A 23,720-nucleotide genomic window follows, 5' to 3' on the forward strand; every position below is an offset into this window, starting at 1 on the left:
CATGCAACAGAATGTTTCAACTTAGTTTGAATGAGTCAACGATCTTGGAAGTATGAATTTTGTAATTTATGTATTTAGTTCTTAGTTATCTGTTATGTTTTAATTTGAAGAGTTTGGTTTCATCTCAAACTCTCTGTCAACTCTATATATATATAATGAAAATATACATATGTCTAATTCATATAGCCTAATTATACCTGAACTGAGATTTCTATCTTGGTATCATCCCACTTTGCGTCTAACGACAAACTTTCTCTCAACTTTTCCCATGGATCTTGTTAATCGTACAACCTTAGGATATGGATGTATTTTGTTCGGCCAATGCTACTCTTGAATCATGTATGTTTCTTTTGTTGGCAAGAGAATTTGGTTTTTGTATTTTTATTGAGTCTCACTCTCATCCAATATTATTAATTTTAATAATATCTTTAATAAAAAAAGCAATTAAAACAAAACAATAATGTAGTCCTAGTCTGAGCAAACACCAAACTGGTGACAATACTGTTTTCATTATCCTGCTTCTTAGTCCGACACTGCACCAAACGTTTCATTAAGCTAGTCCAGCTTAGTCTAGTCTAAGCCAGTCCAGCTTAGTCCCTGAAGCTAGTCCAGTCCGAGACAGTCCGTTACAACAAACGCACCCTTGAAGTATTATGATCCCAACATCAAGGTCGTTTCCAAATAATTCCAGGTAAAACCCTATTGAGCTGTTAAGATGGAATTTTGAACCAAATTTTACAACATTTTAGCTTAAAATTTTGGATTATCCCAGTTCCCATTAAATTAAGGGAGTTTTAACAAAACATTCTGGTACTGTTCATTTTGACGAAAAACCATAATTTTACCTTTTTCTGATACTATTCACTACACCTTTATTTGTCATTTTTCATTACAATTAAAGTTTTTTTTTTGAAGTTTTCGTTAGTTTTCCTTTAAATTAAAGGAACCCAAATTAAATTAAGCAGCTGAATACAACCCTAGCCAATTTGTCAGTTTTCCTTTAAACTGTATGTTTGTGAAACTAAATACAACCCTGGCCATTCTCCAGAGATTGACTAGTTTCGTTGTTCGATTCTCCAACAGGGAGGCAGGTGCTATCGGGCAACTCGAAATGCCCTTACTGGACCGGTAGTAGGCGGAAAAGAACCACATATAGGAATGAATGGAGTCCTTGATTCCTTGCTAGTTAGTATGTTACAAGACATCCAACATTCATCGTGGTTCAAGCAAAGTGAGAGGGAGGGCAAACGCAGGCAGAATTCTCCATGGAAGAAACACCTCCCCCCCTTTCGCCGGGAACAAAAACGAAACAAAAGAAAATCAGAATAGTGAGACACATAGCTAGCTGTTACCTGAAGAGAAAAAAGCATGCATGTCACGTGGTATTCCTATCCAAGCTAATGTTAAGCAAACATCAATCTCCCTTATAAAGAGGAGCAGGAAGATACAATGCGTCCAGTATTTCTAAACTCTCCACCAAAAGAGGCCATTTGCCCACTAGTACAGGAAGAAGAGGTCTGAGGTTTTTTTTCCTTCTTTTTTTCATGTCCCTCGTACTCTTTCTCATTTTCTGTTATAAATTAAAATTTACCAAAGCGGCTGTACATTCGGGGTGGGATACAGACCCCTGCTATGAGGCCTCAACATAGATGGCTTTCCAACACCGTCCCCCGTTCCCTTCACAGCACATTCATCCCATTCCTTTCCGCTGGAAAAACAAAAACCAAACCAAAACAAAAATTACATCACCATTATCCACTTGAAGGCATTTCCAAATGATGAATTCCATTTAACATTGAAGTAGCACGACAAGATTCAAACCAATCAAACACAAAATCAAAGCAATGAATTCTATTTAACATTGAAATGACACGAACAATCCAAACCAAACAAGGAACCCCGTGACTGGGTTACAAGCTGCATAAATCTACTCTGTTGTCCAACCATTCAAAACAAACTTATACTGGCTAGCTATTATTCGGGGTATCAAGAGACAACTTTAATTGATTTTTCAACCCTAGGGTTGCTATGGGATCAGTGAAACCCCCTTACATTCATCCAATGAGAAGGTTTGGCAAATAAACAAAAGGGGTGTGATATCCACACACCCCATTTTACTTCTCACACACCTTTTTAATTTTCGGCCGTCAGATCGGAATGAATTGAAGAAGATCAACGGACAGAAATTATCAAAGGGTGTGTGAGAAGTAAAATGGGGTGTGTGGATAGCACATCCCTAAACAAAAATACAAGCCATTTAAAGAAAAAATTACTCCTGCAACAACATAACAACTAAAACATCAAGCTATATGCTGTGCACATCCAAACCCTTTTTTCAGCACATTAGAACTCCAACGTCCACCCTAGTTTGTACTGGATTACATTGCAAGAACGGAAAAAAAAAGTGTAGATGTTTCAACTTGCCCTTCGGGATTCATTATGGTTTCTAAAGTTCGAACGTCCACCCTAGTGTTGTAAAGGATTATATTGCAAGAACGGGAAAGAAAAAAAAAAAAAAAGTTGCTGTTTCTATTGACATTCTTTGCTTCAGGCAAGAACAAATAATCCTAACCTTTACACACCACTATTTCACAACCCCACAATAACTATTAAAGTCTATAAAAGCTCTATGAAGGACATAAAAAGCAACTTTTAGAAACTAACAATTTAAAATACTGAGGATGAGGTGCGATGCACTTACTTTGACAACCCGTTCTCTTGAGACAGCTCAAATGGATGGTTTCCAGTAGCTCTGATGGGACTCCCAAAAATCAGTTCATTCTTTGTAGTTTCGCCCGGAGGTCTGAGAGGACAATGGTTTTCAGCGGTTGACAATGGAGGAAAAAAGGCTTTCTGCAACCAAGGATCATGATCACTGGAACCAGTGACAGGGCTAAAAGTTCTGCCATTCTGGCCATTGCCAAGAAAAATGCTCTGATTCTTAGGAGATTGAGAGCCAGAAACAACCTGATCTTCTGTAGTAAATAGTGAAACTGATGAAGGGTGTGTGAGATCATCCTTGTTTGATCTATTCAGTTCTGGAGGCAAAAACCAGCTTGGAGAGCCACCTGCAAAACCTAGACCTTCATGACCAAGAGGACAACTGTTCCACATTTGCCACGTTCCCTTATCATTGACATTTGCATCATCCAGGGGTGAAGCATGCATATCTTGGGCCTTTGGGGTACTAGGGAAGCGACTAGAGTTATTATGCTTTTCTCGTGACATTGGTGACTCAATTGGAGATGGCTTGTTCACTTCAGAAGAAGCAGGTCCATTCTTCAATGTGCGAGGCCTCTCCAATTCCATATCTTTCACAAAACCAGTCCCCATGTCCAATTGAAAATTATCAAGTGACTCAGAAACTGGCCCAAGCAAGGATACTGGATCAGGGACGTAACATGGGTCTTCAAAAAGCTCTGGCTCCTCAGGTATAAGTTCATGATGCCCTTCACCAATGCGAGGAAGTATGGGATCAATTGCAGGTGAAAAACCTAAACTGCTGGTAGTAGATACTTTTGGATAGGTAGTAGATAAAGCGAATGGTGATGGCAGCCCAAAGTTGATTGGATTATCAAATGATTGTATTGCTGAGGACTGACCAGATAACTGAGGACTTTGAACTTCTGTCTGAGACTTTGCATTTGGTCTACTTATTACATTTACACTTGTTGATGAAGGCACGGAAGATGAACGAGTAAACAATTGCTGCCATGATTTTTTAGGTGCAGTCCCTGACTGTGGTTCTGAGTGAACCTGCATAGAATGCATCACATTGTAAAATTTCTTGTATGCATCTAAATTTTGTTATAATAGGCTTAATATTATTATCATTTATGGGGCAACAGGAGTTGAAATTAGTGTTTCACTTTTGTAGATTTTTGGGTTGACATTCCAAAAGGAGCCTGAATCTACTAAAGTTACAAAACTGTTGAAGTTGATACAATCACATTTTTAATGCTCAGAAAGGCAAGGCCAACCTAATAGATGAATGGCATAATGAAGAAACTCAAGTGGATCACAGCCATGAAAATTATAAGTATATAAAATTCTACCTTAGGACGAGGTAGGCTACCGATAACATATTTAAAGTTATAGGAAAACACATATAAACATTGAGGTATAAAGCAAGAAACTTACAGGGCAGTGGACACTCTTATCATCTCCATTCATCAAAGGTCTCGCAGCTGCGCGCTCAGGTGGACATAAGTCTCTCTTCTGGGCATAAATATGGACATGATCTACAGAACTGCTAGATTTGGTTTCTTTTGTCACTGTACTATTAGCACCCTTTCCAAAGAAACTACCTCCACCAAAGGCCTTTGAAGAATTAAAAATTGTACCCCTCATGCGGTCCAGGTACCTAGATCCAGCATTTCCCCGAATAAAATTGTTTGTATATGAATTTGTTATACCATGCCCCGTCTCTGTGCTTTGTCCCTTAAGAAAATCTGCCCCTGATTTCAGAAGTTGGCGGCGGTCAATATCACTCTTATTGTCAAAGTCCCTCTTTCGTTCACTTTCCTTACCTGCTCTCTTTTCCAGCTCTTCTGCATCAGAGTTGCTCTTGCTAGAACCCTTATCTTTCTCTTTCCTTCTTTCCTGTCGTTTCTTTTCTGCTTCTCTCTTAGTATCTTTTTCCCTCGCAGGTGGTGATGATTTCCCACGTTCAGCTTCCTTTTTCTCATCCCTAATTCTCCTGCGTTCCTCCACCAACCTTGCAACGTCCTCCCTCTGCTTTCTTTCTTCCTCCTCCAAAAGCTCCTTCTCTATCCTAGCCTGTCTCTTCTCTTCAGCTTTTCTGCGAGCCTTTTCTCCTCTACTCTCATTCAAGTTGGCCCCATTCTCGCCCCTTTTGGCCGATCCATTATGGTCTGTGTCAGATGCATCATCCTCCCCTGATGTACTAATCCTAAAAAGCTTTCTCCAAAGCCATCTAACGCTCAAGAAAAACGAAGTTAGTAGCTTGCAAGCAAAATTAACAACACCTGTATACGACTTCTCTGCCAAACAACTCTCATCCCCTCCAAAAACACTGCTCCCGTCCTTTCTGCAATAACTAGACTTCCCAGTAATAGAACCACCAACCCAATTTCCATTCTCCAACGAATCTTGACCGTCCATCCACCCATTTTCAGACCACACCTTTCCAGTCAATATCCTTCCAACCTTTTCAACTAACTCTTTGATGATCCCAGAATTCGAGAGTCCCATCCCAGGCACAGGTAAGTCTAAAACTGGTCTCTTTGACATATGCCCACAATACGAACACATAAACCGACCACCGCCGGGATTCTGATCCCTATACGGAGTCTTGCAGTTTCGACACCGCCTCGTTGCTGTTTTCCTCAGCTTTTGCAACTCTATTGCCTCAAACCTTTTCTTCTCTCTAAGCATTGCATTCCTCCGCACCCGCCAAGCCGAAAGCTGAGGCATCAAAACCTCATACCAGAAGAGAGTAACCAAGAGCACAACAACACAAGCGAGTCTAGGCGAAGTTATCTCAAATCGGAAAGCTGGTGGTAGAAGCTGAGAGAGACCCCATAGTCCTATTAATGGAATAACTAACCAAGGAAGCATCGTAGCAACCCGGCGAGACCACTTCTGAATCACACAAAGTATACACATTATCCTCTAGCATACGCCTATCTTTCCCCCGACTTGAATTTCGACAAATTAAAAAACCCTAAGATTCTCACACAGCAAACTTCCCGAAGCAACAATGCTCCCAATAGCAAACCCTAACCCTAATATCCCGCTCAAATCGAACAGCAAGACACCAAATTTCTCAACGTTTCCAAGAACCCTAGAAACAACTAAAATCTCGAACCCTTCAAGATACGGAAGAGCACGGAAAAAGACAATCCACCATTAATGGTTTGAGCAGCACCCAAAAAAGCTCAAAAATTCAATCAAATTTTAGGGTTTTCAAGATTCCGAGCTGCGCGTCAATCAAATGGGTTCAGCAATCCGGAGACTTACAGATTCGAAGAGCATGCCGTATTGGGAATGAGGGCAAAGTTTCGGAAGGCTAATCGGAGCCGCCGCTGCCGTCGCTTTGAAAAGGGTTTGGGATCCGGATTCGGGTCTCACCGACCGTTGAGCTCGTTTTATCGTTTTCGTTGCAAAACAGCAACAAGAAACTGCGATGATGGAGAGAAAGCAGAGACACGGAAAAGAAAATGCCAGAATGCGAGGAAAAACAAATTATATTACCAATGGGTGGACCCGGTCTGACCGGAAGTGAACCGGGCTCTGAATGGTCGGTTTGGTAAAGGCGAATATTCTTCATGTTGATAGGTTATTAGTGATTAGTCCCAGATCTTATCATTAAGCTAAAATGGCTTGCAAACAATTTTTGACATAAGTATATAGAAAATATGGGTTTAATTTGAGGGGCAGGGTTGATTAATTGTGGAAGTAATTAAGTAAAATTAAGTAGCAGGACATCTGAGTTAAAATTTTTTTGTACCTATCATACATCAATTAAAGATAAAGATCACAGAAATGTCGCACAAGCATTAGGGGCAAAAGATTTGATCTTTGCTGATTGATGGGGGCATTTAAGGTTAGCATGTGAAATGTCTTTTACAAGCCAAACTAATTACTTAATTACATCAAGTCAAACTTTGCCACCCAAATTGTCAAAGTGAAGGGGGGTCTTGGGCTCCAAGGAGGTCAGATTTTGACTCAAATCTGAAGAGGAGGGCAGCTCTTTTAGGATAAAGATGTGAGGAAATCTTGGGACACATTTTTTGACGCGAGTTTTATCGAATAATTGTTAGGGAGGGTGAAATTTATGTGGATATAATTTGCATTTTTGTCTTCAATTTTGGATAATCGACTACAAAATTTCGAATGTAAAAGTAACTAATTTTATTTGAACTCACATCTCAAATCACAAGAAAAAAGTTAACTTGATCGACAAGTTTTGTGATCATAGTTGGTTATTAGATATTAAAGACATTTTCTTTAATTTGTTTTTTTTTTTTCCTCCTTTTTTCGTGACGGTGGTTGTGAAGCCCACGCGATTATTCAATTGTTTACTAAGTTTCAATGGGAAAATTGTTGCTAGGCGCCTGACACCTTCATATGGTTGTGATTTGAGTTTTAAGGACACGTTGTTGGGAAAAGAAAAGAAAAAAGGTAAACGAGCGACGATATATAACTAAATTAGGCCAAACCAAAAGGAAGGTACATATATAACTAACCAACTCTTAAAAGTCGACTTATATTGCATTATTGTCACTTCTCCCATCACAATGTTACCTAACTCAAGAAGACGCGAAATAAATACGGTAACTAGTTCACTAGCTAGTTGTAGTAGGTCTCGTGCCACTCTTCTTTCCAAATTCGAATCTCCGTGCCTGTACTATCTAAATTCGAATGACAATTTATATCGTCATATATATTTTTTTATTACAAATTTATATTCTAGAAGCTGCCTAAGCTGGCAAAAACAGTTTGAAGAGCTATTGCCATGGTTTGAAACTATCAACGGAAAATCAAAAAGAATTCGTCAAAGTTAGTCCAAATTGATTTTATATTAGCAGACAATCTGTTAATTTTATGTTCGCTAACGCACTAAACACGAAAACAAATTGAAATATTTCCTCATCGAAGTCAAACCATTCAAGAATTTCCTCAAGAATAAAGTTTGGCTCCTCAAAGACTCTAAAAAATACTTTGTTGCTTTATAGACCTTCGTGTTTATAATCGGAATTGTTCATATTATAAATTATTATGTAAAAGTTATCTCTACAAAAAATATCATTCAGTGAACAAACTATATCAGAAAGCTTTTGCTACTTCCGACTAGCTGTTTTTATGTAGTTCAAACTTTAGACTAAACAATGTTATCGTTTCATTTAAAAACAAATTAGACTAAACAATGCTATATTTTGTTAATTTTTTGGGAAAATGATCTTTACAAAGTAATTTCGAATATTAACATTTCCGATGATAACTGATAAGAAAGAAATTCCGTAAATAGGTCGGAAATTATTTTGTAGATGAAAAAGGTGATATTATTCAGTTCCTAAACTCCATTAGTAATACTTTAGAGTCTCCTCCTTCTCCATCCTACTGGCTACTAGTGAAAAGGAAAACGTAAAGACTACCATTAAAGCAGGTCAAGCAAGAACTCCAACAATCTACAAGTGCCAAGTTGAATCTGTCCAGAACTAGCAAGCCCCTTTTGTCCAAATGAATGAGCTGTTTAAAGCACAAGACAAAATCAGGTGAGCCCATGATCATTACATTTGCCTCAATGGGCTTACACCTAAAAGCCCATTATATTTTGGTCCCAGCCATTTTTTTTTTCTTTTTGGTCTAGGTCAGAGTCCTTTCGATTGCTAATTCATTAGCTAATTAATTAATTTTTTTTCTTATACAAGTGATGTTGATAGTAAGAGAGGGCGAATCAGCTCAACTTTCTTTATGATATTAGCATAAGTTGTCTTTTGTATAAAATTAAACAACCATACATGCTCCAAGTCACCAGATTTGTATTATCCACGTGCACACATGAAGGAGCGTTTAAAAGTATGAATCCTATATTGGAAAAAATATGGACTTTGCATGTGCTTATAAGTAACTGAGTTATTTCCCATACTGCTAATTAGTTTTATGCGTAAATTACATAAAACTACCTCAATTATTGAGTCATTAACAGTTTCATACCTCGTCTTTAAAAAGTTACAATGTCATACCTTATCTTCGAATTTGTTGTAAAGTCATAACTCCCATCAGTTGTCTGTTAATTCATCTGTTAAATGTTGATATGGCTTGAGACGGGGCCCATTTTCTATTAAAATAATAATTTACCCTTAAAAAATAAATAAATAAACCACACCCATCTTCCCCCTCCCCTTCTTCTTCCCTGCAATCCAAATCCCTTCCCATTCCCCTTCCCTGCAACCCCTGACTCATTCCCTACCCATGCCAACATCTCCACCTGCCACCACCTCCTTCGCCCCGACCCCTTCCCCACCCACGACAACAGCTTTAACCTTCCCCACATCCTCTTTTCCTCCTCCCCCAGACCCACCTCTTCCTTCTCTGCCGCCCACCCCTCTCCCCGACTAGGTGTATTTCTGCGACGACGCGTACTTCTCCCCCCCCCCCCCAGACCCACCTCTTCCTTCTCTGTATCGTTTTTTTTCCAAATGTTCCGGGTCGAGATGGTGGGGCGATTTTTAGTGTTGGCTGGATTGGGATTGAGTTTTTTGGCGTTGGCCAAAGAACTCGAAATCCGACGGCGACAGAGGGTAGAAATTTTCCTAGTTCCACATGGAGGAGCCATGCGCCGGTGTTGGTGAGAGGCGCGGGCGAAGGAGGAAGAGATGATGTGGGGAAGGTTGGAGCTGTTGGCGTGGGTGGGGAAGGGGTCAGTGGCGGAAGAGGTGGGGGCGGGTGGATATTGGCATAGATGGGGAAAGGGTCGAGGGTTGCAGGGAAGAAGAAGGGGTCGGGGAAGATGGGTGTGGGGTTTTTAATTTTTTTTAGGGTAAATTATTATTTTATTAATTTTTAATAGAAAATGGGCCCCGTCGCAAGCCACGTCAGCATTTAACAGATAAATTAACAACCAACTGATGGGAGGTATGACATTGCAACAAATTCGAAGATAGGGTATGACATTGAAACTTTTTAAAGACGATGTATGAAACTGTTAATGACCCAATAATTGAGGTAGTCTTATGTAATTTACCCTAGTTTTATAGTGAAATATTAACTTTCTTTAATTAGCTTAAAAAAGTATTGGCAAGCTCCTTTTTCTTCGACCGGATTTTTCTTCTTTGAGATTCTTTCATGGAATAAGGTTTTAACAAGACTACTTTTTGCATTCCTCATATTTGTAATATTTTTCTTTATCGATGAAATTCAATCTCTTTGAATTTAAAAAAAATAATTATTGGTGAGGCAGTACGATTCATCAACATTCAACAATGCCACACCCACATAAATTTCATAATAAGCATATATGTAAGACTGAATTGTAAGTCCTAGCTTAGCCCTTGAATATGGGAATACTTATTGAAACGAAAAGTCTCTTTCCACCATTCTATGTGCAACACGTGTGTGGTCCAAAGGAAAATAACAATATTGCAAACAAAAATTACAGAATTATCCAAACCAACCAAAAGGCATGCAAATGGGCATTGCCGATTGAGCATCTTCAATGGACAAGAGCCAAGAGAAAGGGATGAGGCCAACCATATATTTGATTTGCAACAACAGCTTTTACTAGGTACTGATAAAAGGACATGTCAATATATGTGTGTGTATATATGTAGAAAGAGAGGAGCTCTCAAGCCTTAGCCAACTAGTATTTTAATAGGAGGCTAACAACTCGTTTGAGCCCACTCCACAATTTAATCTCAAGATCCGAACCGTTTAAATTTGTGGATATCATTACTAGAAACTTTATTCGGATATGAAATCATTTAGCTCTTTAATTCTTCTTATGAACATTTCATGGTTTATCGAGAACTCTGTCTTCGTCTATTTGTCATGTTACAATGAGAAAAAAACGATGTCTAGTTTTAGTGAATTTTTGCATCAATGATCTTTTAGTGATAACCTAAAAAATGAGTGGTTCGGATTATAATTGATATCGGTTAATGAGTCCAAACAAGTAGTTAGTTTTGTGCTGGAATATTAACTAGTTAGCGCTTGAGTGCTCTTATATGTATATATATGTATGACTATTTTACGGCATTTGTCTAAACCATTTGCCACATCCTAATACCTAGAAGTGGCAAATCAACCCACTGGGTTGTTAATGGGTACCCGTTAAGACCCTTTTAATTTAATATCATCATTATATAAGGGTGAGATTAGTAATGATGATGATGTTCTAAGGTGAAATTAAACTAAATGGGTCTTAATGGATACCCATTTTAGTGAATTTTTGCATCAATGATCTTTTAGTGATAACCTAAAAAATGAGTGGTTCGGATTATAATTGATATCGGTTAATGAGTCCAAACAAGTAGTTAGTTTTGTGCTGGAATATTAACTAGTTAGCGCTTGAGTGCTCTTATATGTATATATATGTATGATTATTTTACGGCATTTGTCTAAACCATTTGCCACATCCTAATACCTAGAAGTGGCAAATCAACCCACTGGGTTGTTAATGGGTACCCGTTAAGACCCTTTTAATTTAATATCATCATTATATAAGGGTGAGATTAGTAATGATGATGATGTTCTAAGGTGAAATTAAACTAAATGGGTCTTAATGGATACCCATTAACAATATAATGGGTTGATTTGCCACCTCTACTAATACCTAGACTTAAAATCTCGATGATGACACAAATATTGGAGGCAAAGTTCAACATAATTCACCAAAGGACACATAGTTTGTTCAAAAGAGTTGTATATTCACAAATGTAGCACATTAGGGCGTGTTTGTTTCCCTTCACTAGCCCTCACTGGACTAGACTAGACTAACAATTAGTCCAGTCCCATATTCATTAGCAACCAGGACTGTGTTTAATGGAATTAACCGGGACTCGTGTCAACTAAACTCTTTTATCTATCAAATTCTCAAAATTCAACCTGCCTGATAAATTGATTGATGGTAATTTTGATTCAATTTCAAACTTGTGAAGTTGCAACTCCAAAAAGGGCAGCAACGCCTGGCCCTGCAGCTCCAGCTCCACCACCGACCACCTTCTTCAGGCCCCACCAACTTGTTAATCAGGTTTGTGTTAATTGGGTTTGATAAAATTATTTTAATCAAGATTTTATTAATTTTTGGATTAAAATTTGGCACTCGGAGGGGATTATGGAGGTAATTTTTTGTTCTTTGCTCAATGTACTTCAAAGGCGTATCGTCACTTTTGAAAGATGCTTTGGTTTAGTGTTCTGGTCTTGATCTTAATGCATCATGCGTGTGCTGCTATTGCCCCAACTTTTTGAACCTCAACTTACTTAACTAGTATGCAGTAAGTTTGGTCATAGACTAATGGATTCACGATTCATCTCTTATGTATTGCATAAGAATATCTGGGTCTCGTTTTCTGTGAGGTTTTAAACAATCTAGCTTATGTTTATGTCATGCGGAAGGAGTAAGATTCTCTCCCCTTCCATCCCCTCCTATTTAAACGGTTGCGATTACGCCTCTTGTTTTCAATTTTTTATATAGAGAATAAGATAAAAAGAAGAGTGTGAGAGGAGGGGATGGAAGGGGATGGTAATAGGAGGGGAGAGAATCCTACTCCCATGCGGAATATATTTTTCGTAATTGAAGCTTGCTGAATGCTTGATTGACTTGTTGACTGCAGAACTCGCCGTATGACCCATGCTCAACACACTGCTGCTTGCACTGGTGCCCCTTGTGCCATGAGCACAGGGAGATGAGGGATAACCCCAAAGATGTTGGGTTTAGTCACACTACAGTGTAACACCGGTCAATTGAAGGTAAGATGCCTTAAATAAGTTATTTGAGTATTATACAATCATACTTCTTCAGGTTTTTTGTTATATGGAAACATTACATATTTATGGCATCAACTTGTGTCCACCAGTGTTGGGATCTTTTGCTACCCTGTTTAGAAATTGCAACACTGTTGGGATCTTTTGCTACCCTGTTTGAGTTCCCACAAATGAATCCCATTTTCTTGAATCTTGCTCATTGAGTGTTTGCAGCCAACCCTCTAATTGTCAATCTCTATTTATATTCAAACTTTTACTTCTATTCTTAATACATTCAATTTATCCTCATAAACTATTGTGGGAATTATAGTTCCCAGTGATTGATATTGTGAAACAACTCTGCTGCTGTACTAGTTTTGTTTTCCTTCTCTTTTTTGTTTATAAAGTTCACTATTTTTGAAAAGATACAACCCCTCCTTTAAAGCCACTACTGCTTCTCAATGTCAATCTTGTTTTTTCTAGAGGACACAATTGGTGAAAGGAAATTTGCAACTGTTGTCCGTGGATTAAATTTTTTTTTTCTTGCTGCAGCTGCTGCTCCACTGTTATTAACAGCCGTTAGCGGCGATTGTTGGTTGTTGGGAGAAGGTGAAATCTATTGCTGAGCTACCTCAACTCTCTTCAGAACACAAGGCAGCCAGCAACCACTGAAAGCCAATTGCGGTGTACACTCAAAATGTTGCAGAGTGCAGGAAGTTATGGATTTTCTGAGTTCTGAAAGCGAATTGAGAGTGCTGCAAGTCAGAAATGATGTTACACGAGGATGTGTCTTCTGGGCCAAGGAAGCGAAGGACGACACATTTTGTTGTATAGTTCCTAAGTAGTAATTATGTAAAGGTTAGTAGTATTGCATTCGTTTATTCTTTTTGCTCATTATTGCAATAAGAAGCCCAAGCTGAAGAGAAATAACAGGTTGAGTGGTATGAATAAGGATTTTGTTGTTGTACGTTCTTCTTGGTTGTGTCTCCTTTTGTGTCATCCATTTCAAATGAGCCCAAAAAGGAAGGACAAGAAATGGGAGTGTAAAGGAAAACTAAGAAAGAACACGTACTAGTTTGGTTTTGTTGTTTCTTTGTTTTAGTTTGTAGTAAGAAGTTCAAATCTGATTATAAGAATTTTGATAAGTGGCTCAAATTCACCTGTTATATATATATATATATTTTTTTTTTTTTGGAATTGTTTCATTGATTTCTCATTTTTTTTTCCAAGATTGCTTATATTTAGCTTTGTAACTCCGCCTATGTCTTACATGGCCGGTCCCAAGCCCGGATAAAGGAAGAAGTGGTTGTAGCTTTGAAGAAGATGAAGCATAAAAAAGCAATAGGCCCAGACGATATACCAATCGAAGTGTGGAAACTTTTGGGAGAGACAGGTATAACATGGCTCACTGACCTTTTCAATAGGATTTTGAAAACGAAGAAGATGCCAAATGAGTGGCGAATGAGCACTTTGGTGCCTATCTACAAGAATAAGGGCGACGTACAAAATTGCATGAACTATAGGGGTATTAAGCTAATGAGTCATACAATGAAGCTCTGGGAGAGAGTCATTGAGCATAGATTGAGGCAAGAGACACGGGTTTCGGACAACCAATTCGGGTTCATGCCAGGGCGCTCAACCATGGAGGCAATCTATCTCTTACGAAGATTGATGGAAAGATATAGAGATGGGAAAAAGGATTTACACATGGTCTTTATAGATTTGGAAAAAGCGTATGATAGGGTCCCAAGAGACATTCTTTGGAGGATTTTAGAGAAGAAAGGAGTACGAGTAGCATATATCCAAGCTATAAAGGATATGTATGAAGGAGCAAAGACTGCCGTAAGAACTCATGAAGGACAAACCGAAAGCTTTCCCATAACTGTAGGATTACATCAAGGCTCATCCTTAAGTCCTTACCTTTTTGCGTTGGTAATGGATGAGTTAACACGACATATTCAAGATGATATTCCTTGGTGTATGCTTTTCGCAGACGACATAGTGTTGATAGATGAAACTCAGGAAGGGGTAAATGCAAAGCTTAACCTTTGGAGAGAAGTGTTGGAATCTAAAGGTCTTCGCCTAAGCCGATCAAAGACAGAATATATGGAGTGCAAGTTCAGTGCAAATGGAGGCCAAAACGAGTTAGGGATGAGGATCGGAGATCAAGAAATACCAAAGAGCGACCGTTTTCGTTACCTAGGATCTATCTTGCAAAAGAACGGAGAATTAGATGGAGATCTCAACCATAGAATACAAGCTGGATGGATGAAGTGGAAGAGTGCATCCGGCGTGTTGTGTGACCGCCGTATGCCACTGAAGCTCAAGGGAAAATTTTATAGGACGGCAATAAGGCCGGCGATGCTGTATGGCACAGAATGTTGGGCGGTGAAACATCAACACGTACACAAAATGGGTGTAGCGGAGATGAGGATGCTTCGTTGGATGTGTGGGCACACGAGAAAGGATAAGATTAGGAATGAGGATATCCGGGGTAAAGTAGGAGTAGCCGAAATTGAAGGAAAGATGAGAGAAAATCGGTTACGGTGGTTTGGACATGTGCAAAGAAGGCCTACTGACGTTCCGATTAGAAGATGCGACTATGGGACAGAGGTTCAGGGCCGAAGGGGTAGAGGAAGACCTAGGAAAACTTTGGAAGAGACTCTAAGAAAAGACTTAGAGTACTTGGATCTAACGAAGGACATGACACAGGATCGAGCACAATGGCGTTCTAAGATTCATATAGCCGATCCCACTCAGTGACTTGGATTTTCCAAGTCTCCAACCGAGAAGTTTTCCTCACTCGGGAAATTAAGGGAACACTACCCCAACCTACATGCTCCACTCAGAAAGCTTCAACATACAAGCTTTAACAAAAGAAAATTCAAAGAACTTAGCGAAGAAGGCTTTGGTGTATTTAACACAATACGTTGAAATGAAGGAAAGCTTATTTATTGATATCCCCGATAAGCTACAAATATGTACATATACATGAGTCAAAATAAGCACACAAGAGGGAGCCTTCACAAAGGTTGCTTAGGAGAAGTCTCAGTAGTCGGTAGAGCCCCAGAAAGAGAAGGCACCGGAGGGGGATCATTTGGAGCCTCAGTACTGGACAGAACCCTAGAAGGAGGAGGCATCAGAGGTTGATCATTTGGAGCTTCATTACGCGGTACAGCCCCAGAAGACGAAGGCAATAAATGCCTTTGGAACAAACCCACAAATCTTTGATGATCAAGTAAAACCTGACCATCAGTTTCCTTCATCTGGTCAAGCTTCCTCTTCATGTTTGTAGCATAGTCATGTGCGAGCCGGTGTAACTGTTTATTCTCATGCTTGAGCCCTCTAATCTCCTGTTTGAGACTCATCACTTCAGCCGCCAATGATTCAACTTGGCGGGTTCGAGCAAATAGGCGTTGGGCCATATTAGACACAGAACCTGCACACTGAACACTGAGAGCCAGCGAATCCTTAACAGCTAACTCATCAGACCGTTTGGAAAGTAGTCTGTTATCTTTGGGAGTGAGAAGGTTCCTGGCCACCACCGCAGCGGTCATATCATTCTTCATCACGGAATCCCCAACGGTAAGAGGACCAGTAGGGGAGACGAAGGATGGGCGCCATATGTTGTCTGGAGAAGGCGGGGCTGCCTCTTCAACAAGGTTCAAGTCAAAACGACGGTCGGAGGGGCCAGACATTTTCAAAGGTGTTGAAGAGAGAAGAGGTCGGACAAATCAAGATCTTAGAAGTGCAAGAATGAAGCTTCTACTGGTGGAGATTCAAGTGTGCTTTGGAACTTAATGCCAGCCCCTATAAATATCTGCACTCGACGAAGCTTCAGAAATCGAAGAGGCGCCTGCTCAGAAATCGAAGAGGCGTTTGCTTTCTCAAAAGCTGGGCTGCTTAGAGATCACGAGGGTTGATCTCAGAAATCGAAGAGGCGTTTGCTTTCTCAAAAGTTGGGCTGCTCAAAGACCACGAAGGCCGATCTCAAAATCGAAGAGGCGCTCGCTTTCTCAAAAGCTGGGCTCCCCAGAGACCACGAGGGCTGATCTCAGAAATCGAAGAGGCACCTACTTTTCCAGCCTTTTTCAGCCTTGTCAGCACCTGTCACACGCACACTCAGTTTTGCGGAAATTATGGGCATTCGGTCAAAGACTTCTGGGGAAGTAGAAAACACATGAATCTTACTGTTCAATCACCCACTTCCCACACGCAACAATAGCTCATGGGTACCACAGATAACTTTGCCAAAGTTCTCTGCCAAAGTTGAGCACGTGAAGCTTGCAGCTCCCACTACATCGCTCTGACCAAGAAGGGTAAAAGAATAGCAAAGAAACAGCACTAACAAAGTTTAGACCCATAAATTTTGAAGGTCTAGCTACCATATTATTACCCACAAGGGTAAAGGAACAGTACCACTGCTGGATAATTGGAAAGTCCCTGTGTGTCAACTTCTGTGCTTCGTGGCAAGGTAGACTAGCACACATGCCCAACCTTTACTCACATTCGAGAAAACACTCCCAATAAGATTACTTGCTCCAAAATCGAAGAGGCACCGTCCTCCGAATCTCGAGAGGCAGACTCCCAACATGACTACTTTCTTAAAAATCGAAGAGAGGGTAAAGGAACAATACCATTGCTGGATAATTGGAAAGTCCCTGTGTGTCAACCTCTGTGCTTCGTGGCAAGGTAGACTAGCAAACATGCCCAACCTTTACTCACATTCGAGAAAACACTCCCAACAAGATTGCTTGCTCCAAAATCGAAGAGGCACCGCCCTCCGAATCTCGAGAGCCAGACTCCCAACATGATTACTTTCTCAAAAATTGAAGAGACACTGCTCCCCGAATCGCGAGAGCCAGACCCCCAACATGATTGCTTTCTCAAAAATCGATGAGGCATCGTTCTCCGAATCAATCGAAGAGGCGCTCGCTTTCTCAAGAGCTGGGCTGCTCAGAGACCACGAGGGCCGATCTCAGAAATCGAAGAGGCACCTACTTTTCTAGCCTTGTCAGCACCTGTCACACGCACACTCAGCTTTGCAGAAATTATGGGCATTCTGTCGAAGACTTCTGGTGAAGTAGAAAGCACATGAATCTTACTGTTCAATCACCCACTTCCCACACGCAACAATAGCTCATGGGTACCACAAATAACTTTGCCAAAGTTCTCTGCCAAAGTTGAGCACGTGAAGCTTGCAGCTCCCACTACATCGCTCTGACCAAGAAAGGTAAAAGAATAGCAAAGAAACAGCACTAACAAAAGTTTAGACACATAAATTTTGAAGGTCTAGCTATCATATTATTACCCACAACTGTAAAGGAACAGTACCACTGCTGGATAATTGGAAAGTCCCTGTGTGTCAACCTCTGTGCTTCGTGGCAAGGTAGACTAGCAAACATGCCCAACCTTTACTCACATTTGAGAAAACACTCCCAATAAGATTGCTTGCTCCAAAATCGAAGAGGCACCGTCCTCCGAATCTCGAGAGCCAGACTCCCAACATGACTACTTTCTCAAAATCGAAGAGAGGGTAAAGGAACAGTACCATTGCTGGATAATTGGAAAGTCCCTGTGTGTCAACCTTTGTGCTTCGTGGCAAGGTAGACTAGCAAACATGCCCAACCTTTACTCACATTCGAGACAACACTCCCAACAAGATTGCTTGCTCCAAAATCGAAGAGGCACAGCCCTCCGAATCTCGAGAGCCAGACTCCCAACATGATTACTTCCTCAAAAATCGAAGAGACACTGCTCTCCAAATCTCGAGAGTCATACCCCCAGCATGATTGCTTTCTCAAAAATCGAAGAGGCATCGTTCTCCAAATCTCGAGAGCCAGATACCACAGACCACTTTTTCAAAGTGCTCTGACAGAGTTAAAACATGTGAAACTGGCAGCTCCCACTACCGTGCTATGACCAAGCAGGGTAAAGGAATAGCATTACTACTTGTTGTTAGGGAAACTCCTATATATGTCGACCTCCATCCCCAACGGACAGGCAGACCTGCAAAAATGCTCAACCCTTCATCATATCTGAGAGGGCACTCCCAACGAAGCCTTTCGAAATATTCAGCTTTCTTCCCCCCCCCCCGATAATACCTCTGCAAACAAGCTATACTAGAGCAAGAATATCTCATATCATCAGGGTTAAAAGCAAGAGTATCCCATATCATGCTTTTTCCCTGTCTTTTCTTTTGGCCTTGTTTTTACCTGCAAGACAAGGAGAAAGAGAGCAATCAGTCAGCACTTGGAATCAAGCTTCCAGCCAGGAACTGACTGCCTGGAACCCCTTACCTGATTACTTACCTGGCATTGCTCTCGAGTACTCATCTTCAACATCTTATGTTTCCAGGGAAGATTCCGCATCTGCTTGAGGAACAGATAGGGCAAGTGCGAAGGATACAAGGAAACATGTGGAGACAAGCGTAACAGCACACGTGCCGATACATTCATTACTCTGTCAAAAGCAAAAGTATCCCATATCAGCAGGGTGGAACGTACTCTAGATTTGATGGACTTGTTTTGACCCTCAAATTCTTCAGTCGGCCTTATACTCTGGAGGAAACCAGAAAACCCTCCAGCTCAGTTCAAGAATAAGCCTGTGGAAAGTTACTTCTTCAAAAGCAAAAGTATCTCATATCATCTCTTCTCATTTTTCTTCTCTTTATCCTTCATGCTGCTGCAAGATGGGGAGAAGGTGAACAATCAGTCGGAGCTCTGATTGCTTACCTTGTCTGTCACCTCTTTCAGCAGACCCCCTAGCTCGGCGACTTGGGGGACTCCTACTACATGGTTTGTATCGCGCTTGACCAAGCCTGAAACTACAAGTAAGCTTCAAGTGAAATTGATACATTACCTTGTGCATCTCCACCAGTTAAAGATACCACCCCTGGATGGAGGAAGAGTACTTCCAGAGAAGATGCCACATCTACCTATGAGACAGATAAGGCAAGTCAAGACGACACCACACTCCGATACTTAGAAGTTTCGTGATTACGAGATCATTCTCCCACAATATTTCCTAATGTCATTTGTACTAAATCATTCACTTGTACTCACTAAATGAGAGCTTGAACCTATGTACTTGTGTAAACCCTTCACAATTAATGAGAACTCTTCTATTCCGTGGACGTAGCCAATCTGGGTGAACCACGTACATCTTGTGTTTGCTTTCCTATCTCTATCCATTTATATACTTATCCACACTAATGACCGGAGCAATCTAGCGAAGATCACAAAAAGCGATCGTTTTCGCTACCTAGGACCTATCTTGCAAGAGAACGGAGAATTAGATGGAGATCTCAACCATAGAATACGAGCTGGATGGAAAGAGTGCATCCGGCGTGTTGTGTGACCGTCGTAGGCCACTGAAGCTCAAGGAAAAATTTTATAGGACGGCAATAAGGCTAGCGATGTTGTATGGCACAGAATGTTGGGTGGTGAAGCATCAACACGTACACAAAATGGGTGTAGCGGAGATGAGGATGCTTCGTGGGATGTGTGGGCACACGAGAAAGGATAAGATTGGGAATGAGGATATCCGAGGTAAAGTAGGAGTAGCCGAAATTGTAGGAAATATGAGAGAAAATCGGCTCCGGTGATTTTGAACATGTGCAAAGAAGGCCGACTGACGCTCCGGTTCGAAGATGTGACTACAGGACAGAGGTTCAGGGCCGAAGGGGTAGAGGAAGACCTAGGACAACTTTGGAAGAGACTCTAAAAAAAGACTTAGAGTACTTGGATCTAACGGAGGACATGACACAAAACCGAGCGCAATGGCGTTCTAGGATTCATATAGCCGACCCCACTTAGTGGGAAAAGGCTTTGTTGTTGTTGTTGTTGTTGTTGCTTATATTTAGCTTTGTACCTCGGTTTGTCGATTGGGGTTCTGCTACTTTGGTGTTGGAATGAAGCAAATAACATTTAATATTTTTTTATAAATCATTGGCTTTTTTTTTCTTTTCATCATCTTGCTTCTTATTCCGACACTGCACCAAACGCTTCACTAAATTAGTCCAGCTTAGCCTATTCTAAGGTAGTCTAGCTTAGTTCTAGAAGTTAGTCCAGTTCGAGATAGTTTGATGCAACAAACGCACCCTTACTATTAAACTAAAACAAGGGTTGGTTATATTGTGTTATTGCGATTTTCCATTTCATCTCCGCTCTGTAATTTCCACAAATAAGCCATCAAAGATTTAAACCAGATTTTTTTTTAGCAAACGATATTATCTATAATAAGGGAGCGGGGGAGTGGTTAAGTCTCACACTGAGCTAACAATAATATGGTTCAAATTCGCATTTGACAAGAATCGAACCTAAGACCTCTCACTTACAAGTGAAGAGGAATACCACCAGACCGTAGTACTAAATGGTCAGATTTAAACTAGATATTTAGCAAGAGTAAATTAATATTATATCTGGAGATTGGTGTTAAGACTACTATGCATCCGGGTTAAGCGTTGTTATATTGTCTTAAATTTTTATCCTGTAACCGGCATTTGTGTGTGTGTTGCATGCGCGGTGCCTTAATTTTGTAGCACCATATCTTCTGTTATCTTAGAAGCTCAACAACGCTTATGACTTAAGCGTAAGAGAAAAGAGAGAGATCGTTCTTCCCTCCTTGTGAAGTGATCAACAATAACGAACATGTTTAAAAATAATTAAGGTTATATAATTACTAAGTGCATGGATCACAAAAAATGACTCTTTTTTTTGTCCAACGATCGATTTGTTAGATTAAATGTTAAATTAGAAAGCCAACGATGTTCGAACTCACGCCGTGATGCAAGAACAACGCTTATCTCCATCACTTTGGAACAGGCACCATAAAAAATGACCTTAAAATTGCATCCTAAAAGTTAGAAAGAACTTGGTCTATTATACTTAAATTATAACTAGTCGTAAGAGAAAAGAGAGATATCGTTCTTCCCTCCTTGTGAAGGGATGAAAATAATGAACATGTTTAAAAATTAATGTAGATTATACAATTAACTTACTAAGTGCATGCAACATAAAAAATGACCTTAAAATCGCATCCTAAAAGTTAGAAAGAACTGTCTTCCAAAAAAAAAAAAAAGTTAGAAAGAACTTGGTCTACTATACGCAATTGATTTCCTGATGTTTCTGAAACACATGGCATCGTCATCAGTATTATACTTCAATTATAACTAGTCGATTTGTTTTTAATAATATATACTCTAAAATTATGACATATCAACTGAAGCGTCCACTCTTAATATAACACATAAAGTAATATAAATTTAGTTTATGTTGTAGTCAGATACGTATTAAATTTATCTAAATAAGAACTTTATCCATAAAAGGGTGATAGATAAATCGGGTGATAGATAAATCACGTAGGGTATGGTGGTACTGTATTTGTCTCAATTATTGACTAAGCCGAAATTATTTTTTCTTTCTTTGGTTTTAGTTGAGAACAATACAAACCTAACCTTATTAGCATTTCATTAATCACGGAATTTGGGTTTTGCTTGCATTGTTATCTCAAATTTATTTTCCTCTTTTTTTTTTTTTTCAAACTATACTTTCTTTTGATTTGAAAAATGTTTTAATTTAATTTCAACTAGCAAAATGAGTGTAGTCATATTGGTTAGAGTCGATGTACTTCTTCATATGCGCCCGAGTTCTAATTATAATCCTCACATTAAATTAATTTAAAATAAAATATTGCTTGTATTAAAAAAAAAAATCTTATTAGTAAGAAAATATTCAAACTTGAATTGCACAACAAACACGCTAGCCAACTTTACTACGTCAAGCCTACAAATTTACTTGCAATACTACTAAACAACGTACACAAATATTAAATTTAGTGTAGATTTCTACATGCATATCACTTGAACACAGTTATCATTCATGTGATTAGAATCGAGGTCGAGAGACGGGGATGGAGAAGAAGAAGAAGAAGAAGAAGAGGCTTCTTTACAGCGGAAAAGGAAAAGTAATAGAAGAAAAAAGTGGATAGAATCCTCTGGTTCTGCCTATTGAAATTTTGGATTACAAGATTTGGGGCGCTTGGGGTGGTCGCCTGCGAATATGGGGGTTCGAGTGGTGGAGGGGATGGTTGCGCTGTGGTCGCATGTAGGGTTTAGGATGGATTGAATTGGACTTGAGAAAGATTGGAAAGAAAAAATGAAAAAAAAAACTATTTAATCTCAGCGGTACAACATTATTAATTCATCCAATCTATGAGAATGTGATTCCCATATTTTTTTCAAAATTGAAGATACCTTTGCTTAAAGAATCTAAATATATATGTAATACGAGATGACAATTCTAACCGTTAAAATCGATAACCGTGGATAACCGCCTGAATTGATTGGATTGGATTTGGATATGGGGAAAAACCGTGAATAATATTTTGTTTTGGTTTTGGATATGGTTATAGAGGTTCCCAATCCATATCCATCCCCAAATCCGAACCGAATTATATATAATATAATTGTATTATATATATATATATATATATATATTATTCATTGAATCCATTACTTTAAAAATACAAAAGTTGCACTGTGTGAGTTGCATTTTGTGGGCAAGTTAAAAAGTTTTGATAGGAATCAAAATCTATGAGAATCCAGACCAATAGTACTTATAGGAGATATCAAAGATCAGCCAATATTATAAATGTTTAGCTTTAATTTTTATGCTCCACAAGATTCATTCATTAAATCATTTTATACATCAAATATTTAATGACGAAATTAATATTTATTAAATTATCATGCGTTAATTGAACGAATATAATTTTGGTATTGATGAAGATGAGTATAATCGTTAACCGATGGGGAATCCATTACCTGATGGGTATGATTATAGATAATACCCGATGGTTAATTGGCAATTATGGATATAATTAATTTTCATAATTATGAAGATAAATATAGTATTTTCGTTCCTAAACTAAACCGTTGACATCCCTACGTAATAGGGATGCAAAAGGTCAAATAATATGCAATCATGCATGCTTATAATAGCATGGAGAACCATTTGTTGCATAAAAATATTGATTGAAAAAGTTTCATAATGCAGTGTATAATATGGACGCCTTTGTTTATTCATGATTGATGATTCGATGGTGGATCTGTAAACCCATCAACGGCCACCACCCCTGCAACTGCCTCCGTACGGTTTGGAAGTGACAAAAAGAAAATTAATATAAAAAATAAAAAGGATTCAGACCTTTGATATTGTTGATGCACAAAACCGAAAGGGTCTTGGAATAACGTAAATCCGACCGTGAATCTGCATGAAAGTAAATAACAC

The 23,720-nt window shown here is 39.4% G+C and overlaps 1 protein-coding gene and 1 long non-coding RNA gene across 2 annotated transcripts; one reads left to right on the forward strand and one right to left on the reverse strand.

Annotated features, from left to right (window-relative positions):
- Positions 1-1,353: 1,353 nt before the first annotated feature.
- On the reverse strand, positions 1,354-6,189 carry LOC103433742 (stress response protein NST1-like). Its single transcript, XM_008372020.4, has 3 exons — positions 4,141-6,189; positions 2,702-3,756; positions 1,354-1,708 (listed from the first exon to the last, which is right to left on the reverse strand). Exons 1-3 carry the CDS (start codon positions 5,626-5,628, stop codon positions 1,588-1,590), a joined length of 2,664 nt encoding a protein of 887 aa, XP_008370242.3. The 5' UTR covers positions 5,629-6,189; the 3' UTR covers positions 1,354-1,587.
- Positions 6,190-11,534: 5,345 nt separating this feature from the next.
- Positions 11,535-13,127, forward strand: LOC103402085 (uncharacterized). Its single transcript, XR_011579829.1, has 2 exons — positions 11,535-11,716; positions 12,982-13,127. It is a non-coding gene; the product is annotated as an uncharacterized lncRNA (long non-coding RNA).
- The last annotated feature ends 10,593 nt before the right edge of the window (positions 13,128-23,720 follow it).

Source organism: Malus domestica, chromosome 04, assembly GCF_042453785.1.
Source record: "Malus domestica chromosome 04, GDT2T_hap1".
NCBI classification, from domain to species: Eukaryota; Viridiplantae; Streptophyta; class Magnoliopsida; order Rosales; family Rosaceae; genus Malus; species Malus domestica.

What these genes read in the sequence shown, in the direction of transcription:
- LOC103433742 (XM_008372020.4), bottom strand. Translation starts at nt 5,628, where the DNA reads ATGTGTATACTTTGTGTGATTCAGAAGTGGTCTCGCCGGGTTGCTACG. An exon ending in ATAAGAGTGTCCACTGCCCT is followed by an intron (nt 3,757 to 4,140) that starts GTAAGTTTCTTG and finishes CATTCTATGCAG; the next exon opens with GTTCACTCAGAACCACAGTC. An exon ending in CAAGAGAACGGGTTGTCAAA is followed by an intron (nt 1,709 to 2,701) that starts GTAAGTGCATCG and finishes TTGTTTTTCCAG; the next exon opens with CGGAAAGGAATGGGATGAAT.